This window comes from Hippopotamus amphibius, chromosome 1, assembly GCF_030028045.1.
Source record: "Hippopotamus amphibius kiboko isolate mHipAmp2 chromosome 1, mHipAmp2.hap2, whole genome shotgun sequence".
In the NCBI taxonomy this organism is placed as follows: Eukaryota; Metazoa; Chordata; class Mammalia; order Artiodactyla; family Hippopotamidae; genus Hippopotamus; species Hippopotamus amphibius.
Genome location: NC_080186.1, coordinates 19,983,812 through 20,007,327, shown reverse-complemented (window position 1 = coordinate 20,007,327; position 23,516 = coordinate 19,983,812). Strand labels below are relative to the sequence as shown.

General features: G+C 54.3%; 1 protein-coding gene across 4 annotated transcripts in view; it reads right to left on the bottom strand.

Annotated features, from left to right (window-relative positions):
- MAN1C1 (mannosidase alpha class 1C member 1) overlaps positions 1–23,516 on the bottom strand; it is a 130,281-nt gene that overhangs the window by 8,620 nt on the left and 98,145 nt on the right. For 3 of the 4 annotated variants that reach the window (XM_057744660.1, XM_057744650.1, XM_057744667.1), the window contains 5 exons: positions 22,903–22,983; positions 18,527–18,621; positions 12,232–12,358; positions 9,179–9,272; positions 2,827–2,942 (listed from right to left, as the gene is read on the bottom strand). In XM_057744660.1, the coding sequence (XP_057600643.1) occupies positions 2,827–2,942; positions 9,179–9,272; positions 12,232–12,358; positions 18,527–18,621; positions 22,903–22,983 (513 nt within the window). The remainder of the gene's footprint in view (positions 1–2,826; positions 2,943–9,178; positions 9,273–12,231; positions 12,359–18,526; positions 18,622–22,902; positions 22,984–23,516) is intronic. The other variant, XM_057744642.1, reaches the window with a different exon arrangement.

The following is a 23,516-nucleotide window of genomic DNA, read 5'->3' as shown; positions in this document are numbered from 1 at the left end:
TACTCAAAGACCCTAGCTAAGTGTCTGGCACTGACCATTCCTTCCTCTGCCTCCTGGAGGGCACCCCACCTGCATATTCCTGAGAGGGCCTTCAGGCCAGCCAGGCCCCTCTGCGATTTGGCAGCTGGTAAGTGGAGGCAGGAGCCCTGGATCTGGAGTCAGTGAGACCCGTGTTTGCACCCTGGCCCTGACAGGTTGCTGGGTGACCTTGGGCCTTTCTGAGCCTCAGTTTCATCATCTACAAAAAGGGGGCTAAATAAGACCAGACACCCAGGATGCCTGCCTGGAGGAGGCCGCAGGGACAGAAGATCCCTGTTCTTCTTGCTGCCCCTCTTCTGTGACCCCCAGGGGTGTGCCCGGCTGATCTGCCTGCACCCCCCACACCCACTCTAGCTGTTGCCGGGGCCCCAGCCCAGGGGTCCTGATGTAACCTTGTTGGGGTGCAGCCTGGGCACTGGAATTTTACAGCTCCCTAGGTGATTTTTAACATGCCAACAAGGCTGACAACCACCAGAACATTCTTCAAAGCCCCAAACTCTCCAGAGGCTCAGCCTTTACCCAGGGTCAGAGACACTGCAGGCTCTTCACTGGGGAGATCAAACACAGGAGCAAAGCTGAGTTCTCTCCTGTTCAGTCAAGTGCGTCTATAAAGCTCCCCATTGCTTAAATAATTCATGGCCATTTCTTCCCTTGAAGCCTCAACTACAGTGTGCCCTGAGGGCTGGGAACCGGGCAGCTCGTTAACTTTATGTTTACTCTGCAAGGAAGGCAGAAAGGGCATCTCTAGGCAGCACACCCGGCCGCTGCTGAACCTGACCGCTAATCCTTGACAGGAGCCGCAGGCTGCAGTCGAAGCTCAGCCCAGGAGCTTGGAGTGGACAGCGCTGAGCCAGACTGAGCTGGGACTGGAGTCCTGGGACCTGTGTCACGACTGAGGGCTTGGTCCCGGGGAGCTGGGCAGGGAAAACTCATCACCCACAGTTTAAAGGGTCCGTGGCTCTGGAGGCCTGTTCCAATGTGCTTCCTTTAAGGACTACCATTCCTGGCCAGATTCATGTGATCAGAGTGTAGTTAGATATCATTCATTCATCCAATCAGCTGCCCACATCCATCCATCCACACATATCTACCCACCTATCCACCCATATCCACCTACCCACTCATCCTTCCACGCACCCATCCACTTCCACCTACTCACACATCCTTCCTTCCTTCCTTCCTTCCTTCCTTCCTTTCTTCCTTCTACCCACCCATCCATCCAATCATCCATCTGTCCACCCACCCACTCATCTTTCCTCTCTCCCTTCCTTCCTGCTTCCTTCCTTCCTTCCTCCCTCCCTCCCTCCCTCCCTTCCTTCTCTTCCTCCATCCATTTATTTGTTCACAAAATAGTGGTTGTACGCCTCCTAGGTACCAAGCACTGTTTTGGGGGCGAAGCATACAGTGAATGAGTAGACAAGGTCCTCGTACTAGACTGCTCAGGAATATAGACAATAAACAAGTAAACAAATATGCACATGTGATCATTTTAGATGTTGATAAAGGTGAAGATGACTGATAATAATAAGTCTAAGGTATGTGAGAGAGTGAGAAGCTGGGGAAGGCTCATTCAGTGGCATTTGAGTTGCCCAGTAAGTATGACCCAGCCACCTGAATGATACTGCAGGTAGAGGGCATGCAGGTACCCTCTGTCCTGAGGTGGGAATGAGCCTGGTGTGTCTGAGGAAGGCTGGGGACCAGAGCTCAGAGGGAAAAAGGGAGAGAGTTCAGGATGATTGGCAGGCCCAGATCAGAGACTGTGGGCAAAGGTGAGGTGTTTGGTTTATCCTGAGTGCTAAGGCAGCCACGAGGGGAGGGACACGCATTTATTGCTATTCTGGCTGCTGTGGAAGAACTGACTTAGAGTGAGAGGTGGGGAGCAAGGAGTCCGGTTAGTTTAGACCAAGGTGGCAGCAAATAGATCCAACCTGCTCCACATACTTTATGAGGAAACTGAGGCCCCAGAGCCTGTCCAGTACCTTTTCTTTAGTTGGGCTCAAAGGTATCTATCAATGGGCTGCTGGAATTCCATAACCCCCTTCCCAATAGCCCAGGCTAACCAACTCCCCCTCTGTCCTACAGTCTCTGCGTCTTTGGAGGGATCCATCGGACCTTAGCATCCCTGTTCACTCCATGCCCCGTGGACAGACCAGCAGAGATGAGGGACAGTGGAGAGAACCCGGGGGCTGGCTTTGGAGACCCAGCTCTAGATCCAGCTCTGCCAGTTCTGTGCTGTGTGGCTTTGGGCAAGTGCCTTCCCCTCTCTGGGCCTTGGTTTCCATCTACATAAAGAGAAGAGGAGAACTGGATGTTCCACTGAGGGAGGCCCCTCCCAGCTCGGACGTGCTGATTATGTCACCTCTGGTTCAACAAAAGATGGCTGAGGGTCTTGCTTCGGCAGCCTCACTCAGGGGCTCCTAGTCTGACTGTGTTCTGGGCTCTGACACATCAACAAAAGCACAGATATCGTGGTTTCTGAATCAGACTGCCTGCTGCTTCCTGGGAGACCTCGGACAAATGACTTCACCTGCTTGAGCTTGGGTTTTACAAAATGAGGACGCTCACACGGCCCTAATTTCAAGGTGTTTGAGTCACAAGACAGTGTGCAAAGCGACAGGCTGGGGAGGGGACGATCTCATCGTCCCTCTGGCCAGCTCACTGCGGGAGTGGAGTGGGGCGGGGGGAGGGGGGCAGAGGTGGCAGAGCAAACCCCCGGCTCTCAGGGCCCCGTGTGGGAACTGGTGGCGAGTGACCGGCCACCCATGAAGAATCAGGCGCCTGTCTTACCTCCAAGGCTTCGTAGTACATGTCTTTAGCCTCCATATCTGTCTTGGCCGACATCAGCCAGGATTTGATCAAATATTCATAAAAACTGTCCCCGAGTCCTCCAACTGAGACGTGGTCTGTGAAGGGAGAGAGGACAGGAACATTATCTCCGTCTGCTGAGGCCGCCGGCGGGGACTAACCAGGCGCGACTCGGCGGGGAGCGAGCACTTAATCCGCTGCCTCGGAGCCCCCAACAGAACGGAGCCCCCAAAACAAAACAGGGGCTGGGAGGAAGGCACAGCCTGCGACTGGGGGAACCAGGGTCGGCTTGAGCCCGATGGTCCCACACAAAAGTGCAGGGGCTCCTCTGGCTGCTATAAATCATGTCCCTTTAGCCGGTGGAGGACGGCAGGGCCTCTGGTTATTAACCGTAAATGAGCTGCATTTCTTTGAAAAGAATCTGGTGGCAGGGAGTTCAGAGATCTTTATTACCTGGTGACAAACATGGTAATTAATGCTGGGCAGGTTCATAAAGGGCCATGGAAAGGAGGAACGAGAGGCTTAATTTAGTTGGTCAGAGCACAAAGCGGTTCTGGAAAAGCCAAGTTTAAATTTAGCAAATTGGGATAAACGGGGTTCAAAGGAGCAGGGGGAGGGAAAACCGGGTTTGAGGACCCCTTGGTCCGCCCCGGTGGAGCAGGACCTCCAAGTGTGGCTGAACGAGCAGGTGTCTCCACCCAGGGCTGCCCCAGGAGAGCGACAGCGGACAGAGGAGCACTTAATCACAGAAGCAGGAAGACATGGCAATGCTTCACTCACAAGTAACAACAGAGGAACATCAGGGCGTTCAATAGGTACGACAAGGAGCAAACTGTGGTTCCCTGTTAAGCAGAGAGACGGAGGAAGGCAAGGGTGTGGATAAAGGCGGGGTAGGGGGAACGGGAAGAGGATTTTCAGCTTCTTTGGAGAAAGAAGGGGTAGAAAGAGAGAGGGGAGGGAAAGTGGGTGGCAGGGGAGAGAAAGAAATAAAGAATACAGCAACAGCTACCCTTTATCGAGGATCGATCGTGGGCTGGGAGCTTTACTGTATTACCTATAACAATCTTCCCAAGAACCCTGTAAGGTAAGCACTGTGAACCCCATTTCCCAGATGGGAAAACTGAGAGTGAGCCTACATAGCTCCACCAAAGCCATCAAGTCGTAGTGCTCTCACTTTCTGCAGCTTTACACAATCAACCAGAGAATGAAAACAAAGACGCAGAGAGAGGAAAAGGACACCTGTGAAGAGGGAGGGACCAAAAATCGGAGGGTAAGACAGATGGGAACCAGGAAAGGGGGCTGACAGGAGGCCCCCGCAGTCAACCAGCCCTGTCGGCCCCCTCCAGCCCCCTTCTTAAACAAACCCAGGCCCAGCAAGTGTTCAGGAACTGAACGAGCACTTGCAAAAATGGGAACAGACCAGATAAAGCCTGAAGTTTGGCGAGGCCCGGGAAGGGGCGGGAGTGGGCTGGACTTTGTTACCTGAAAAGATGCAACCAGCACAGTGTCCCCGTCACCCCCCATTCCCAGGGGGAGGACACAGCTGGGCAAGCACAGAAGGAGGGCAGGGCTGTGCCAGGACGGGCATGTGGATGGCATGTCCACGGCCGGGGGATGTCTGTGCAGAGCGGGGTCGGGGAGGCTGGAAATCAGACCGGGTCAGCCTCCACGGAAGCCGCCCCGGCTCACAGCACACAGCTGGGGGCACGGGCACCTCCACGCCCATCTCCTGGGCCTGCCTCCTCTCACAGTTTCTCTGCCACTCCAAACACTGCCAGCCCCCGCCCCCACACTCTGCCTCACCTGTGATGACCCCTCTGCCAGGAGTACCCTTCCCCACCTTGCCTGGCTGATGCCCCCTCACGGCTCCACCTCAGCTCAGAAAGGCTTTCCTCCGTGTCCCCATAACACTGAGGTCCCCACGTGGGGACCGTGAGGAGTGAGGGAAATAAGACACCTGCATCCTCTGGGCCAGTGCCCTCCTGCGGGAAGTGCTTGGTGCAGCTGTCCCACTGTTGTCGCATGCGAGCTTTGCCCTTGGCCGCTCCCAGCTTTGCCCTCGGCCGCTCCCTGTGTCATTGGTACCTGTTTGTGGGTCTGCCTCCCCCATCAGGCTGTGGGCTGTGTGAGGAGGGACCACATGTAATTCGCATCTCTGCTTGATACCTGTATGGCACACAGCAGACGCCCAGTAAGTCCTGAATGAGAGAAAGGCAGGCGGGTTTGGGCTGTGCTGGGAAGAGCCTTGAATGCCAAGCCAAAGAGGCTGGATTTCATCATGCAACGGCAGAGTGTGTGTGCATGACAAGGTCAAGGGCTTCACCTGGCAGGTGTGTGCGGGAGAGGGGAGCCAGCTCAGCAGGAGTTCCACAGGTGTTTGAGACAGGACACCCTCCTGGGGACACGTGTAAAGTCTCCCAGAGCCTTGGCTGCAGCACACAGTTCTCATCTGGAGGTTCCACTGCTTTCGAGCCAGTGTGTGTGGGGGGTGTCTTCCCCGCACTGAGGGGCACACGGGGAGAAGTGAAGGAGTGGGCATTAGAGACGTGGATCCGCCATGAGTTCAAGGCAAGCCAGACCCCTGGGCCTCAGTCTCCTTATCTGTAAAATGCAAGTGGGAGCACGAGTTGACGTGCATGAGCAGAGATGGATTCTGCTGCTTCCTGATCGTGTCAACAACGCTCCCTTCACACTTGGCAGCAGGAGGCGGCCACCCTATACGCCTGGGAATCGCCCGGCAGGAAAGTAACATGAAGCTAGGGGAGGCAGAGCCAGGCTGGAGCTGGCGGGCAGCTCATACTCCTACACCCACGGGAGAGAATCTAGACTTGTTGCTTTCCTCCTATTGAGGAAAGTGTGGGATTCAGGCAGTGGACAAGCAGGACAAGCCACTCCAGGGGCCAAGCGGAAGGGCTGGCAGTTTCCAGCTCTCAGCGGCTCTGCTAGGGCCAGTCTCCTCTGTGCTTGGTGCCAGCAGGAGCCTGCTGGACTTAACAGGCTGTGAAGTCCTAGCTGCGGCAGAGGCTCAGCCTCCCCTGCTACACTGAAGCTCAGCTTCAGGCAGGACTGGGGAGCAGGCAAGAGCAGAGGTCTGGGACTGGGATGCATCCCCAATGAGACCTTTGCCTATTTAAGCTGCAGTTTCTCGGGGTTGCAAATGGGCTACACAGAGGATTCAAGGAAAGAATAATGTGAACTTAGCTTATGCAAGCTGGGAATGTTATCATCTGCTGGAAAATTACACAATCATCAAAAACAAAACAAAACAAAAAACAAAAAACAACAACCCAATGAAAACCACAGAAAATATGAGATGACCCCAGGCGCCAAAGCCAGGGGAGGAGGAAGGCAGGCGCCCAGATGAGCAGGGCTTTCTTTATAACCTTCCCCCCGCAATTCGGCGGGACTTAGATTCATATTTTATTAATATGAAGCAATTTTCCATATGTGACTGACTCTGCCCAGCCTTGTGACCCCAGAAGCAGCCTGAAAAGAAAATTATGCTTCTCAGCGGGGCAGGGGAAGGAGGGGCGGCTCCCCTGTAATTTGCCAAGGTGGCTGTTCAGGATGGGAAGCCACGCCCCTCTCCTTTTTATGGGTTTTGCTGCATTGTCCTGGAGCAGCTCAAGCCGGCAGCTGCCTAGTTTATCTCTTTACCCAGTCAGGTCTTGCAATTAAAGGCAGTAACTGTTATTGAACTTTCTCTTTCCATGGCCATAATCTGTAATTCAAACCTTCATTTTCTCCTGGCATTTTTGAATTTGGCAGTGTGTTTTGGTTAAAAATACTTTGCATTTCTGTAAGTGGTTTTTGCGGGAGGCTCCTTGGGAGTGAGGTCATCACCAAGGAAAATTCCCAGGTGCGATTTTCTGGGCCTCCTAGCCCTGCGGATCATAGAGGCTCTGGGTCGGAAGGACAGGCCTCTGCAGTTTCCTCACAGGATCCCTGCCGGCCAGCCAGCCGGCCCTCCAGGCCCTGCTCGCATACTTTTGGTGATGGGTGCTCATTACCTTTTGGGACAACCCATGTCATCTTTGGAAGATGAACTGAAGTCTGCTTCCTGCAGCTTCTGACCATTGCTCCCATACCCCGCCACGGTGCACAAACATATCTCCAGCTCTTCTCCCATTTTGCAGGAGAGGAAACCAAGGCTCAAAGAGATAAAGTGAATTCCCCGCAGGCATACAGTTATTAGGCTCAGGTCTACTTTGTCCCAGAGCCCTTGCTGATGCCATAACAAGTGGGGTTGGAGGCAGGGAAAGAGGAGGGGGTCCTTGTTTGGGTAGAGGTAGTGGAGGCGGGGGCTCTGGGAAAGTCTTGGGAAGCCCCTAGAGGCAGGGCCCACGGAACCTGCTGCCACCAATTTGTGCTGATTGTGACCACACGACCAGGGCCTTGGTCAGGAGGCAAGGCATAGCCGTGCTAGAAGCACAGGCGTGCAATCCCGGGAGCTGGAAGACTGTAACACTCCCCTGCTAAAATCAAAAATAAACAAATGTGACCTAATGAAACTTAAAAGCTTTTGCACAGCAAAAGAAACCATAAACAAGACAAGAAGACAACTCTCAGAATGGGAGAAAATATTTGCCAAAAAAGCAACTGACAAAGGATTAATCTCCAAAATATACAAGTAGCTCGTGCAGCTTAATACCAGAAAACCAAATAATCCAATCCAAAAATGGGCAGAAGACCTAAATAGACATTTCTCCAAAGAAGACATGCAGATGGCTAACAAACACATGAAAAGATGCTCAACATCACTAATCATTAGAGAAATGCAAGTCAAAGCCACAATGAGGTATCATCTCACACTGGTCAGAATGACCATCATCAAAAAATCTAGAAACAATAAATGCTGGAGAGGGTGTGGAGAAAAAGGAACCCTCCTGCACTGTTGGTGGGAATGTAAATTGGTATAGCCACTATGGAAAACACTATAGAGGTTCCTTCAAAAACTAAAAATGGAACTACCATATGACCCAGCAATCCTACTACTGGGCATATACCCAGAGAAAACCATAATCCAAAAAGAAACATGCACCCCAATGTTCATTGCAGCACTATTTACAATAGCCAGGTCATGGAAACAACCTAAATGTCCATCAATAGATGAATGGGTAAAGAAGATGCGGCACAGATATACAATGGAATATTACTCAGCCATAGAAAGGAATGAAATTGAACTATATGTAATGAGGTGAATACACCCAGAGACTGTCATACAGAGCAAAGTACGCCAGAAAGAGAAAAACAAATACCGTATGCTAACTCATATATATGGAACCTGAAGAAATGGTACTGATGAACCCAGTGACAGGGCAAGAGTGGAGATGCAGATGTAGAGAATGGACGTGAGGACACGGGGTGGGGGTGGGGGCGAAGGGGAAGCTGGGACGAAGTGAGAGAGTGGCACTGACATATATACACTACCAAGTGTAAAACAGATAGCTAGTGGGAAGCTGCTGCATAACACAGGGAGATCAACTGGATGATAGGTGATGACTTAGAGGGGTGGATAGGGAGGGTGTGAGGGAGTCGCGGGAGGGAAGGGGTATAGGGATATATGTATAAATACAGCTGATTCACTTTGGTGTACAGCAAAAACTGGCACAACAGTGTAAAGCAATTATATTCCAATAAAGAGCTTAAAAAATAAAATAAAATACCAAAAAACAAAACAAAACAAAAAACCCCACCACTCCCCTGTCCTTCAGATCCCATTGTTTCAGAGGTGGAGCTGGGGACTGTGAATGAGGCTCCACAGGTGACCGTCCAGCTGAAAAAAAGCCTCTGAACATAAACAGCAGGAAATCCTCGGACCGATTCTTAGAGGTGTAAGATACCAGTGATGAACTCATGATTTTTATACTGCTGCATAGTTAGGATCTGCTTAACCTTTTTTTAAGAAATTGGAATTGGAGGTAGGGAACCAGTTGAAAGGGGCTGGGAGAGGATGCATGGCCTTTCTTGGAACCACTTTTGGAGTAAACTTCTAACTGGAGCACTCTTGCAAGTTTGGGGGAGGACGAAGGAGGCTTCGGCGGGCACCGTAAGAGATGGAAAGCTGGAGACAGCTAGCACGCGGGGGACGCACAGGGCAGGGCCTCACTGGACACAGCCATCGTATCTGTCACAACAGCAGTGGTGGCAGTAATGAACACTCCCCACGAGGTCTGGCAGGAGGGTGGTACCCAGAAGCCCTGAGCAAATGCCTCGCTGGTACGTGTCTCTGATAAATGCATCGCTCCTCACTCAGCCCGGGGGCCTCGCACAGCCGGGCCAGGAAGCTGGGGGGAATCCGCTGGAGGAGGGGCAGCGGCGCCCCTGTACTCACGTTGCATCCAGTTCCCGCTCACCGGGCTGAGGAAGTTGGGGTAGAGGCCGAAGGGCTTGTCAATATCCCTAAGGACCTTTCGGATGTTCCTGACCTGCCGAGAGATGAACACCAGGCACATCTTCACTTTCCCCAAGAAGCCAACTGACTCCCAGCCCACTGAGGACCGAGGCAGCTGGTTCAGGTCCAGGGAGGAAACCATTCCGAAGAGGCAGGAAGGGAGAGCGGCGTAACCAGCAGCCGGCTGCAACCGGAGGTGTGAGTCGGCCCGGCCTTGTGTTCAAGGGCGCGCAGCACAGCCACAGGGGGGCCTGACCCCCCACCTCTGCCCTGACTGCTCTGCCAGGGGCCCTGCCTGTTTCCCCGCCCCCACCCCTTCCTCACCGCGTGTGGATTTCGGGGACCAGTCTTTTTAGGAGGGCGTTTGTATGTGTGATAGCAGTCATTTGTAAGTGCTAGACAAAACTGTCTTTTTAATAGGTCAGGAACGGTTAAATATTGGCAATTTCATATGGTTCAGCTTGGTAATATGTTATTTTATCAGACACTGTAGGAACCGTTCCAGAGGGCATGCCTGGGCTCCTCAACATCCCTGTGCCCTAATAGGCATCTCGGGGTTTTAATAACAACAACTACAACAGCTGTTAACATTTCTCAGTTGCTGGGAGCCAGACCCATTAGATACATTATCTCCAACCCTCATAACAACCTATGCAGTATTATTATCTCAGTTTAACAGAAGAGAAACCCAGATCTCAGAGAGTGTCAGTCACTTGCCCGTGGTCACAGGGTTTGCAAGTGGCAGAGCCAGGACGTGAGCCAGGTCTGTCTGACCACACGGAGCAGCCCCGGGTCCGAGACGGATCAGGGCAGGGACCGTGCAGCACCGGGTGGCAGAGGCCACCCCCGCTGGAGCAGGAGGCTGGGGATGCAATCTTTGGGGCTACAAAGGGAGTGACGCGGGACTCAGGAAGGCTTGATCCATCAGGGTCTGCTGTCTGCCAGTACATGAAATCCTCCCAGTACAGACGCTGCAGGACAGAAGGGCCCTCGGGGACTGAGCTGTAACATGATCGCAGATTTATCTACAAGGTGAGGAGCAGGGAAAGCAGCCTTTTAGCTGTCAGACCTTTCTTTCTGGGGCTGGCACTTTGCTTGGCCACATCAGATCTCATATCCATGTATGCTAACGGAGTCCATTACGGGGGACAAGAATGTGCTTGTACCTGAGTTATTCTTAACTGTCCTGGTGGTGAGCAGTGAAGCAGGCTAAATTATCTCCCCTGGAGGGTGCAGGCACTTCTAGAATGTGGGCCAATTTGTTGACTGCCAATAATCGCCTCTGTGGGAGGCATGACTGGCAGATGAAAGTAGCTGGAGAATGTAAATGTAGAGAGAGAGACAGAGAGACACAGAGGTGGACGGACCCTTGAGAAAAAACCAGAAGCCTGCTGTACTGATCTGGTCTTGAAAGAACATGGGCTTCAGAGCAAGAAAGTCCTGGGTTTGAGTCTCGGCTTTATTACTTACCAGCTGGATGACCCAGGACAAGTGATTTAACCTGAGTCTCAGTTTCCACCTCTGTAAAATGGGGATGACAGAAGACACACCTCATAGGGTTGGTGGGAAAATCAGAGCCACTGTACGGTACTCAGCACGTGGTAGGTGCTCAGACAGTGGTCTCTCCAGACCAGCAGGAACTAGAGCAAGCTCCTTGTCTCACTCCGCCCTGAGCCGACCATGGTGTTCCTAGAGGGATCTGGCTCAAGAGCAATGGAAACAGGGAGGCTGAGGGCAGGCAGGGCCTGGAGGCAGGAAAAAAGACCAGAAAAGAAGACCCATTGGAAGTGGGACTGAATTTATTCCATGAGCTCTCAAGGTGGGGTGTCCCAGGGAGGCAGAGTCCTCTCAACATAAGGAAACGGTTCTGAAGGTAGGTCTGACAACATGAGGGGCTATTTAAGGCTGGTAGTGAGCCCCGCGCAGAGGAAGTGATCAAGGGAGTGAAAAGCTCTTCTTGAGCTTCTCAAGAAAGCTTGGGTGGACTCCCACACCAAGTGAGCAGTGGTCCTAAATCTGGCGTCAAAAAGCACAGAGGTGCTTTATTTAAAGTGCAGATTCCTGGGCCTGGGGCAACGCTCAGAAGTCTGCTTCTTCACAGGTGTGCCAGGTGATGCTTTGAGGCTGGCTGGCTGGTGTGACTCTATGACTTCCCAGCTCCCTTGGCATTCTGAGACTAACATCTGGGGGGAAGAGAAGGCTTTGGGAGTAGGGGTCTCCTTCTTCCTGGAGGGCAGGGCTTTATCTCCTTATAGGGGCAGCCGCCTGAGGGTGGTGTGTGTTCACTTCCCTTCTTTGGGTTTAGGGTTATACCTACGGAGACACTTCCAGACAGTGGGATTGCCAAGGGCTGTGACACTGAGGAACTGCTCCTTCTGGAGGGCTTCATGCGGGTGGGGGTGGGGTGGGGTGGCCAGGAATGGGCAGCTGTCAGGATGGAGGAAGGCCTGTACGCTAGCTCTCTACCCCTTGTGGCCTTCGCCAGCTGGGTAACGATGAGAAGGAACAGACGTGAGCCTCTGCTGTGGAGTGAAATCGCTTTGCCAGCCTGCTGACAGCATGAGCCAGACGGGCATCTGGAAGGGAAAGGCAGGCAGATCTCACACGAAGAAGTTCAATGTCTCTGGAAAGGGGACTTTTGTGCCAGGTGGCCAATTCCTGCCAATGCAAGCTGGTGCCTAGATTTCCGCTGTTGCACTTTCTCCAGGTTTCACACGTGTGTGGTTGCCACTGAGCTCACACGTCCCAAGGAAAACCTCCTCTCTGGAAGCTATGTCTCTTCCCCGCCCCCTTAGGACCCTGCTCATTCCCCGCACTCACCTTCCCTGGCACCTGGCACCAGGTACAATTAGGCAACTATTTGCTACACGGGTGGTGGCTGGAGGCCTTCGGGCTCCCCACCCATTCTCCAGCTGGTCCATCTCCCTGGCACAGTATGAGCGCTCACCCTCTGCTCTCCGTGGGCAGAAGAGGGAGCAGGAGAGAAGACTTGCCTTTTCTGCGAAGACCTGGTTGCCAGAGAGCTGGGTGAGGTGTAAGAACTCCAAGTGCAGGGATCCAAACTCCGCCAGGATGCTGCTGCTGCCTGCCATGGCCCAGCCCCAGCTCCTGTTGGAGCCGCTGAAAAGACAGAAGCAGCCTCGGTCACCCTCTGCCGGCAGAGCTGGCCCCTCTGCTCTGTGGGGGAGCACCTACGACGTGCCGGGCACTGAACTAGGAGCTTCGCCCTGCAATCCCAGTTAAGCCTCCCTGGGGGTCAGGACTCTTCATAGCCCCATTTAGCTGATGAGGACACTGAGATTGCTGAGAAACTTGCTGAAGGTCATTTGAACCTAGGCGTGTCTAACAGGCAATATTCTTTGTTTCTACGGTCAAGCAACTACTGTATGACATGTGGGCTCCAGAAGGACATGAGCAGGGCTGCCTTGGTGGCCAAGACCGGGCACACGCGTGATGCTAAATTTACAGGCAATACCGATAATGTGGTCAGGGACCACAGAGACCACCCCCCACCCCCACCGAACACTATTTCCATCCACTTATCAAAGACAGCTTGATGGCTCACAATCGTTGCTGTGGCATGTGGAGGGTCAGTGGTGTATGGCTGGGGTCCAAAGGGGGCAGAAGATGAGCAGGGACCCCACCGGGCCCCTTCCCTCCCCCCCCACAGCCAGTGCTGCCCATGGATACACAACGGCCCCCACCTGGAACTAAAGGGTGGGCAGCTCTGCTAAGACCACCTGCGGGACCCTGAGACGTCCAAGGTTAGGAATGAAAGCAGCAGGGACTCTCAGAGCAAAGGTCTCCTCTCCTGCTGAGCACGCACACGCCTCATGAACACCTTGGACCACCAGCATGACCCTGCGACCCCATCAGGGAAGGCTGTCAACTAACCACTTCCAGTAATCCTCCCATCTGCCCCTTTCACAGATGAGGAAAACAAGGCACAGGACGGTGACGTCACCACTGAAGATCACGCAGTACGTGGAGCAGCTGGGTCTCAAAGCTGGTCTAACACCAGAGCTTGTCCCAACCACTGTGCAGCTGGCTTCTCCTTTCATTATATAACAAGAGGCAAGGACGCTGGCTTTCTGGGAGCTGTCACTTAACATCTCCTGGGACCTGCAGCCAGGAGGCACAGGTTCAAGTCTGGTAGCAGCGAGGCCTTGGGCAAACCATTTCCTCCTGTGTACCTCAGTGTCTGCATCCGTCAGACTGGGTAAGGATAATGCCCCCCCATCTCTGCTCCTAGGGCTTTGTGGGGATTGAGAGAGAAGAGGAAGACGCAGAATGGGGGCGGCCTTGGGCAAGCTGCTTCCTCTCCCCGATCTCCGTTTCCTCATGGGTATCATGACGCTCTTTCCCGTGGGACAGGACAACCAGGGAGACAAGGTCAACCTCCCTCTGCGGGGAGGATGTGGGGGGCCGGGGGAGGGGACAGAGCAGGGTGGCGTGAACACCCCGTATCTGTAGGGGTTCCAGGATGTAGTCAGTGTGCCACAGGCTGGGGGGCTGGCTCTGCTGGGGCCTCTGGAAGCCCCTCTGCTTCCTTGCTGTGGTAGCTCTGGCTCCCCCGGATCTGGCCTCTGTCATCCCTCTGTCTCCCAGGAACGGGACCTAGGAAGGCAGGCGTGGGTCTGGGAGGTCACCGTTTGCCAGCTGAGGGGTGCCGCTTTATCTGGGGCGGGCTGGGGCTCCCCTGCGGCTGCCCTTCTCCTCTCTGATGTGGTTTCAGGAAAGTCAGGAAACTCTTCCAGCTTCCAGAAACAGATGGAATCGAGTTTTAGGACCTTTTGGAGCAGGTGACCTCACTAAACATACCTGCTTCCTTGGGTATTTCCCTGACTTGGAGGCAGGTGGGGAGGGATGGGTTGCCCAGAGAAGGGAAACTTGGCTCCTAGATAGTAAATAAAACATCCTCCAGATGTAGGCACCGGGCAGGCTGTTCTCATCATGACTTCATTTAACGCCCACAAGGTAAAGTATCACTAATTCCTGAGGAAACAGGCTCAGAAAGGGAAGTGAGTTGCCTTCAGAAGCTCAGAGCCGGTAGGTGGTAGAGGCAGGATTCAAACCTCAGAGGGTACGTCTTAAGGGGCCCCCCAGACGGCCCCATATCCACCCCGAGGGAAGGGGAAGCTGATCCCTCTCGTCCCACTTCCCTCCAGGCCAAGAGACCTCTCTCTCCAGCCTGTGATCTCAGGGCTTCCTGAATAATTGATGCTTCCTGCCCTCACAGAGAAAATCAAGGTAAAAAAACCAAACACACCAACCCAGCTACCAGCTGTTTTTTGTTCTCATTTTCCCTCACAGGAGCCTCTCCTTCCTCTCACCCGCCGCTCCCAATCTCGCCCTCCCAAGTGGGCCTCCTGTGGGGGAGCCGCCCTGGGCAGAGGCGGCTGGTGGGCCAGGCACCTTCCTCTCTCTGCCTGGCTTCAAACGCTGGCTCCCCCAGTTCCTCGCTGGGGAACCTCAGGTGGGTCAGTGAATTTCTCTAGATCCCAGTCTCCTCATCTGTTACATGACACCTCATAGAGTCATTGTGAGATACAAATTATTTACGTGATGACTGTCATTGTTACCATAATGTAATTACGCACATCTAAATCATGTGCTGTTTGTTAGAGTTAAGTTCCTGATATGTGCCAGGCAGAAGCAGTATCTTATTTTACCTTCACATCCAACTTCAGAGGTAGATACCAAGATTCTTATTTCACAGGTTAGGACACTCAGATTCAGAGAGGGGAAGACACTTTTCCAAGGTTGCACAGTAAGGGATAGTGCTGGTAGAGCTGAGATAAAATCCAAATACTAGGTACTCTGTGCCCAAAACGCATCTGCTCTGGGCAGCATCCAGAGACCAGGAGGTCTTCTGATCAGCCTTGTGAGGCAATGGGCTGACGGAAGCTCTGGCCTCTGCTCCCCTCCCTGCCTTTTAAGCCTGCAAGTGGGCCTGCAGCCCGAGTTCTCTCCCCTGGAGAACTCTCTTCACAATGCCCCTCCCCAGCCTGGTGGAAGCGTCTACATGTGCGTGTGCCTGTGTACACACGTGTATGGTGTACTTGTTAACTCTGGCACCAGACAGACCTGGATTCTAATTCTGACTTCGCTTTGCTGCTGTGTGACATTGGGTAAGTTATCTCACCTCACTGTTAAAATGGGGTCCATGTAGCTGTCGTGTGCTGAAAAGAGGGTATCCATGTCACCGTGCCTCGATAAACGTGTGCAACTATTACGATGTGTGTGCGTGTGTGTGGCAGAAACATGCACAAGTAAACGCATGTGTGTGTGTGCATCTGTGCACATAGATAGAGACAGGAGAGTGTGTGACAAGGGTGAGCCTGCATATCTGAGTCCGCGTGGCGTCGGGGAGCGGCAGTGGGGTGCATACGCGTGTGTGAGGCTGGGTGTGGGAGAGAGCCAGTGAGACTGATTCGGCTGCGGAGGCCCTTGGACTGGCCACCTCTCCTCTCCGGGAGTCCAGTGGTCCTGCAGCTCACAGGTCATGGCTGTGCCTTCCTCTGCCTCCCAGGCCTGCCACCAGGGAGAAGCAGCCGTCATGCTCACTCGGGGACCACCTCCCCTCAGGGCCCTCCTCACCAGGCAGTTAGGGGACAGGGCCTAGTTACTGCCCCTCCTACTGGGGCCCTGGCCAGAGCTGCCCACAGCCAGCCCTGCTCTGAGCAGCGGCAGTGATGCGGACCCAGCTGCCACCAGCAGGCCCTCTCCAAAGGGAGCGCTCAGAGCCACGCGGGCTGTGTACACCCCTGACGTTTTCCCTGGTGGAACGGGGAGGCATTTTTAGCAACAGACTCTTACTCAGAAAATGAGAGGGAGGTGTTGCCAGGAAATATGCATATACATACATATGTATACAGCACTGGCAGCATGCAAACAGCCTAAAAATAACGCGCTCTCTTAATCAGAAATGTCAGGGGTCTGTCTGGGATCGGGTCCGCGCCCTGAGGGACAGGGTAAGGCAGGCAGCCGGGGCCGGGGCTTGTGGGGCTTGCTGGGGGGCAGGGGGTGCCATGCCAGAGGAGGGAGGGGTGCCTGAGCTGAGCTCATATCCCAGACCCTGGGCGGTGAGGCCTGAGAAGCTGGACCCGGGACAGGGATCCACAAAGACAGGGTGCTTGTGTCTTAGCTCCGAGACATCTGGCCGAATTTCTGCAGGGTCAGTGTTTGTGGGAAGGGAATCTGAGAAGAGATCCAAGTGTCAGGGTCTGAGGAGTCAATGCTGGCACCGAGATGGGGATTTGGTGGGCCCTGAGGGCCCCTCGCTGGCCTACAGTGAGATTTAAGTGACATCACACCCCAGGAATCCTTTCTGACCATGGAGACAGTAGGTGAAGATGCCGAGCAGCCTGAGGCCTCCGTTCTTTGCCAGGCCCTAGAGGGTGGGACCTTTCGGGGATGGAGAGGGGGCCAAGGGCACTACAGCCACCCCCCCCACAACTGGACTGAGATGCCTGAGATAAGAAATCACTTCAGGAGATGGGACGGGAAGTCCAGTGTGATGGAAATATTACAGCCATCCCCACCCAGGCTCTGGTTGCAGGAGGGCCTCAAGCACAGCCCCAGAGGGCTCCCTGGGTGCCTGGGGACGGGCCCGGGCCTTCTACCAGGTCTCCCGGGTCTGCTCCATGCAGCACGGGGCGGCAGGGGTCCTGCCTGAGGGAGGGCCAGGCGGGCGTTAAGAGCAGAGCTTTTGATCCCTAACAAAATGGGTTAAAACTTTGCCCCATTGCCTGTGGGCTAGAAGACCCTGGGCAAAGGGCATAATATAAACACCCGCCCTAAAGGACTGCTGTGAGGCGTGTGTTTGCGAGGCGATGCGCGAAACCCTTGGCATAATGATGCCAGGTGCAGAGTGATGGCTCAACAAATGGTAGGATCAGCCGTCACTAGTGTCGGCCTCTCATCCTGCACACAGGGCCTCGCATGAACGTTTGTTGAAGGCATGAACAAAGAAAGAAGGGGACGTGGGTCCTGCCCTCAAGAAGCTCCGGGGCCGATGGGGGAATGTGAAGACTGCGTGTGACAAGGGCCACAGGAAGCAGATAAAGTGCCTGGAGGCCAGGAGAGGCAAGGCTGCTTGTGGCTTCTGGAGAAGGTGGCATTTGAGCTGGGCTTGGATGGCCAGGGAAATGGTGAGAGATGGCGGCCCCAGGGAGGAACAGAGCGAGGGAAGGCAAGACAGTGGGGTGCACCGGGGTCCCCAGGAGCAAGATTCGTGCTCCTCTGTGGGTCCTAAAGCTGGCCAGCCTAGTACTATTCCCTTGACTTTGACCCCGTCACTTCCTTTCTGGGTCTCAGTTGCCACATCGGCTTCCACCCTCACGAAGGGAAGCAGTGGGGGCGGGTGAGTCCCTGAAGGCTTTGGAGCAGGACAGAGCTGCAGCCCTGGCCCCACCTGCTCTAGCTGTGTCACCCAGGGTCCCTTCCACCCTGGCTCTGTGACTTGGTGAATGTGCAGAAAAACTCTACTTCACACACTGCGTGAAGCAACCTATCGGGAAGGGAAATGATGCAAGTGACCAGTAAAAGTCAAATGTTTTAAAACAGCCAGTAGAAAGAAACATACCAATGGTTTCTTGATTAGTGGAGTCACATATGATTTTTTGGATCTCATCCAAACTTCGGGTATAATCCCCATTTTTGTCAATGAGAATTTATTTTCATAGGGAGGAATCATAATAAATATTATTGAAAATGGAGTTGGAAGTCCTGGGCTCCTGTCCTGGATGGTCTGTTACTGGCTCTGTGACCTCGGCCAGGGTCCTTCGTCCTCGGAGTCTGAGCCTCCATGGCCTCGACATTCCCAGAAGCCACTCTGGGTTCTGACGCTGGGCTCCTGAGACCCGGTCCTGATGGGGGCCGAGGGTCAGCAAACCAGGGGTCCCTCTGCCCAGAGTCCTGACTCCCCAGCAGCTTTGGGTTCCTGCTCGTGGTGGGAGGTGTGGTGTGCCTCCCAGCCTGGGATCCCAGCTGGAGAGGGAGGCAGTTGGGGCACAGCTGTGGGCTGTGAGTCATGGCAGCGTTACAGAATGATCACAGAGGAACGGCGGCCCCCTCTCCACGCCGGGAAGATCAGGTCTTATGTGGCCTAAACCTGAGAACCCGGTTTAGTGAGCAATGCCAGCTCAGGCGAGCCCTTGGCTAAGGCTGCTTTTCACTGTGCCACTGACCCCTGTGATTCCCGTGGCGGCATCATCTCCGCCCTGTGCCTCAGTGTGCATGTAGACGCAGCTGAAGCCACAAGTGGGAAATTAGATGGCATCCTACCTTTTGAAGTTCACCACGCCTTTGGGGATTCCCGTGGGGGTATCGAAGGCTGGCAGGAGTTTCTCTCCCAGCTTGATGGCCTTTATTCGGAACACCTATAAAGGAAGGGTCAAAGGGCACTGAGAATCCTGGCGGATAAACCCACCGAGGCTGCTGGGCCCAGAGTGGGAGGCATATTAGGCTCTAGGGTCAGACAGGCCTGGACGCGAACCTGACTCCATGAATTCCTGGCTCAATTTCCTTCCTTGTTTATAAATCTAGGACAATATTGCCTTCCTCACAGGGTTGCTGGAGGAATGAAAATTAGATAATAGTTGTAAAGCACTTACTGCAGTGTCAGGACTAGGACGAAATCTCAGTGATTATGTTGTGCTGGGAGGACGGAGCAGTCAGGGCAGCGGGTCACCCATGGTCAGTGCCTGCTTGCACCGTGGGACCAGTGCAGCCTAGGCTGAGCGCGTGGGCAACACATTTGGACAGAGTGTAAGAAGCACTGGATGGGGAGCGCTAGGCTTTGTTTCCCAACTTGGCTTCTGTGTGCTTCTCAGCAAACCTCTGCCTTCCCACCTGTAAACCCTCTGACATTCTGATTCTGCCCATTGTTCCTGTTTTATAGTGGCAAAGGTGAATGGCTAAACCGGTGATGTGATGGTTGGGGAGTCCTAGGTGTCAGGGCCCCTGCATCAGGCTCTGAGCCCCTCAAATTGTTCTTCTGGTTAATTCAAAACCACCTGTGACCTTCTGGCTCCTAGGAATTTATCCTAAGGAAATAAATTATCAACGATGTTGCAAAGACTTAACTTTATGGCTATATATTCCAGTGCTGTTTAGAAAAGTATAGAAAAACTGGAAATACCCTAAATATCAAGCCACAGGGAAGTGGTGAAATTACGGCTTATCCATGCAATGGAATACCATGCAGCCACTGAAGTGATGTTGAGAAGATTATTTCATAGCAAAAAAGGCTTTATGATCTATTAAGAGAAAATATTTCACAATGGTGTAATTCAACTTTTGTAAAAATTATATACAAATAGATGCGTAAGGAAGGGTTGGGAATACAATTTTAATTAACAAAAATCATGGAGGATTTTTATTTTCTCCTTTTGGCTTCTCTTTATTTTCTGTGCTATTTTTACAATAAAAGCCAACCCACAATAATGCTATTTATTTTTTAAAAGACGAGAATCAAGTCCCCAAGCAACCACTCCTGGTGAGACAACAAGGGTTTCCTGTTACTTCTAGGACTCCAGGGGGACTCGGGGTGCTGACTCCCTGTGTGTTGTTGCAGAACAAAGTCTTCTTGAGGTCTCTCCTTCTAACACGTGCAATTTAAAGATGCTGAGGCAGCTGCTTGGGGACCGCAGTGGGGAGGAGTTCCTGAACACTTACCTGGGATGTGGATTAGAGGCTGCTGTGGGGCGGGTGTGGTTCTTGTTTAGGAAGGAAGGAGGGAGGGAAGGAGAGGGAAGAATCGCACCCGGGGCCTGGCAGTGATGGGTGAGAGAAGATGATAACGTCCAGTGCCAGACAGTGGGTCCTAGAAGTGGGCACAGGGGCAGCCACAGCAGAATCCTGAGGGAACTTGTCTAGAATGCAAATTCCAAGGCCTTGAGTCACGCCAGAAGCCGCTGGTTTAGCAACAACAAGGAGCTCTTGTTTGAAGCTCCTGATCTCTTCATTTGACCCCCAGGGAGGCTGGGCACAGAGGCACAAAGGAACAAAGGAACCCAGGGGAACCTGACCCAAGGTTGGGGCTCCAGGCTGCCTCTGCCCTAGGACTCCAAGCTAACTCCTCTGAAACGCTCCTCTCTGCCAGCAAACCAGCTCTCCTCCTCTGGAAGGCCTTGTTGACAGCTGGCACGGCAGGGTCTCAACCATCCCAGGGAGGATGCTGGGGGAGTGCGTGGACAGCAGTGGTACCACGGGGAACAGAACACCCGTCCTCCTTATCATTTGGAAATGATGTATCTTATCTATGTGACCTTCAATCCTTGCAGCAGCCTTGTGGGGAAGGTGTTGACCTACTCTGAGAAGACAAAACTGAAGCAATTTGCCCAAGGTTATGGAGCTACTAAGTGGCTCTCCTTCAGGACACCAAGCTGCCTCACCAACACAGAGAGATACGGCCTCAGATAGCCATGGCAAGCAACGGGCCGTGGCCTAGTGGTTCCAGAACAGAGATGAGAGACCAGCAAAAATTACACCTTGTAGAGTGGAAAGGGCTCTGGACTAGGAGCCAGAGCCTAGGTTCAGATCTCCCCTCTTGGCAGCTGTGCGACCTTGGGTGAGCCACATGCTGTCTCTGAGCCTCACCTGCACAGAGGACCAGTGATGTGGGCCCTGGCTGCTTCGAAGGGGCCTTCCAGGAATCAGATGAGAGGATGTATGTAAATGAATGTGCTATACAAACTGTAAAGTGCTGTACAAATGTCACCTGGTGTGGCTGTGGCTGTCCTTGCTGTTCTCGTGGGAGCTGAGTCTCTGTAGGGCCGCCCTACCCAGCAGGGGACCCACCTCCTGTAGGTTCGCTCTGAAGCAAGAAAGGCCTTAGCCCAGGAAGGAGTGTGCGGTCTCCTTCACCGCTCTTTCACAAACCCTTGTGGGAAAGACCTGCTTCACAGGCATCCACTGTGCGCGGGATGGAGGACAGAGAGAGGGGAGGCCTCAGTCTGGTGTGTCCAAGTCCTGGCGACAAGCAGTGATGCTGGGCCAGGCTGAACAGAGGCTAGACCCCAGGCCCACAGTGGAAAGGCACAGGAGCCCGTGCGACCTGCAGCGGTTACCACTCCTAAATCTCTGCATCCGCACGCACGCCCGGTCTCTGCCACTCGGCGGTGCTGGGCACGGAGGGGTCAGGGAGGTGTGGCTGGAGGACTGGGCTGGTGTGCCGATAACCCAGGAGCCTGCCTGCTCAGGGGTTCTGAGCCACGCGGGCTCCCCTTGGGCCTTCTGCACACAGGTGCTCCTACCACACCCCACTGCCTGGTCGGCCCCCAGAAACCGCTGGCCCCACACCCAGGCCTGTGAGCCCTGAGCCGCACTGCTCCATCCTGCACGGGAGGCTGGCGAGTGCCTGTGTAGAGCACAGAGCCTTTTTCTGCTCCACAACATTTTCCTGTCCTGGGGTTTTCAAATGAAATTCAGGCCTCGGGTGGCTCGCACGCAAGGTTCCCATGGACAATCATTTGGGGACAAATTGGTACAAGCAGTCATCTCTCCTGAGGAGATTAGGCTTGGTGGAGAGAGGCCCTGAGCGACCAGAGAGATCAAGTGCTCGCCTGCTGCCTCCACGCCCTCGGCTCCCTCCCGCCCGGCCACTTGGTGGAAGGCAAGCAGAAGGCCTTCCTCTGACAGCAGAGGCTCCCCACCAGCTCAGGGCAGGATAATTATTTGTCTCCAAGCGGACAGAGCAGCGGGTGTGCCAAGCAGTGCAGCCCCTCTGGGTAACAGGGACACAACTGACGGGTGACCCACGCGCTGAGGACTCAGCCAGCCTCCGCCCAGATCCTCAGGCCGTGCTTTCCCAGGCGCTCGCGAGGGATGAAGTCTCCTGTTTCTGTGGTTCTCAGGATTCCTTGCAGTGCAGAGAACATGGGCTTTGGAGCCCTTCAGCCCTGGGGCCAAAGCCTTTCCCACTCCTCCCATTTCACAAGAGCTCTCTGACCCCAGGGGTTAGGACCACCTCACAGTGGGGAAGGCATGAGGTCCAGGGGTGGGAGAAGGGACTTGCTCAAGGCCACAGGCAGGTGCCATGTGGGGATGGGATGCAGGTTTTCTGACTCTGTGCCCAGGGCTCTGCCCTCTCGCCACAGTTCACGGCCCTCCTTCTGGAAGCCAACGCAGCTCGCCTGGGCTGTGTGGCCGGCAGTAGCTGCCCACCTCCCTGGTCACCCCCTTGAGACCCAGAGCTGGGGTCTGGCTGGTGTCTGGCCCAGGAGTAGAAGGCAAGGGAATGGCTGTGGAGTAGGCCAAGGCCAAGGGGTCCAAGGAGGAAGCGGTGAAACAACGGTCTTGGCTTTATCAGTCCTGAGAACCAACACGTGCAAAAGCCAGTCCAGCAGCAACACAAGCCTGGACGGAGCCCAGAGATCGCAGGTGCCGTGCGGGAAGCTGTGTGGATGGTGGGCAGACCCAGCTGCTGCCCTTAAAGAATTTACTGCCAACTGCGGGAGCCAGGTGGGCTCTCCTGGGCAGCAGTGTGGGAGCATCAGGAGAGGAGGAAGAACCTGCAGTGGCGCCATGGAGATGGGATTCAGATCCTCTCGTATCCCTGCTTCCTCACTGGTAAAATGGGGGGGGGGGGGGGGGGATTGGATGTTCTTCCCAGCCTTTTCCAGCCTGGGTGGTCCAGGGGCCTCGAAAGGTCAACTTACCTCCTCTCCCGTCAGGTAGAAGGCTGAGAGGAGTCCTCCGATGTACCGGATGTTCACTTCGAACAAGGATGCTTCTCCACTCTGCGAGGCAGAAAGGCAGGAGGGCAGTGGGGACGTTCATGAGATGCCCGCAGGGCTCCCTGGGGCAGCCAGGCCCTTGAGACAGGTCACACCTGCCATGCTGACCTGGCCACACCTGGGCCAGGCTCCAAGCCCTTGCTCAGCGGGCCAGGCTACCTTCGGTGGTGGTTTTCAGAGCAAAAGGCGAGAGGGATGAGCACCTGCCTGGCGGGCAGCTCCTGCACGTTTACGGCGTCCCAAATAAACACTGGGTCTGGCTCCCTTCCCCAGCCCTTGCCGGAGGCCATCGGAGCAAAGTTATGCCTGGCTGCTCTCCAAGGAGCTCAAGAACTCGTGTGGGGAGCAGCTGGCTGAAGCTTAGCCTGAGGAGAGGCAAATCCTCCTCCAGTCTGGCCCCCTTCCCTCCCCGAGAGCACCTCGGCTCAGGAGGAGGACGCTGTGGTCCTTCTTTGGGGGTGACAGGGCAAGCGGGAGGGTCTCAGAGGAGGTTCTGGGGCAGAAAGGCGGGGTGGCGGGCGGATCCTGGTAGGCAA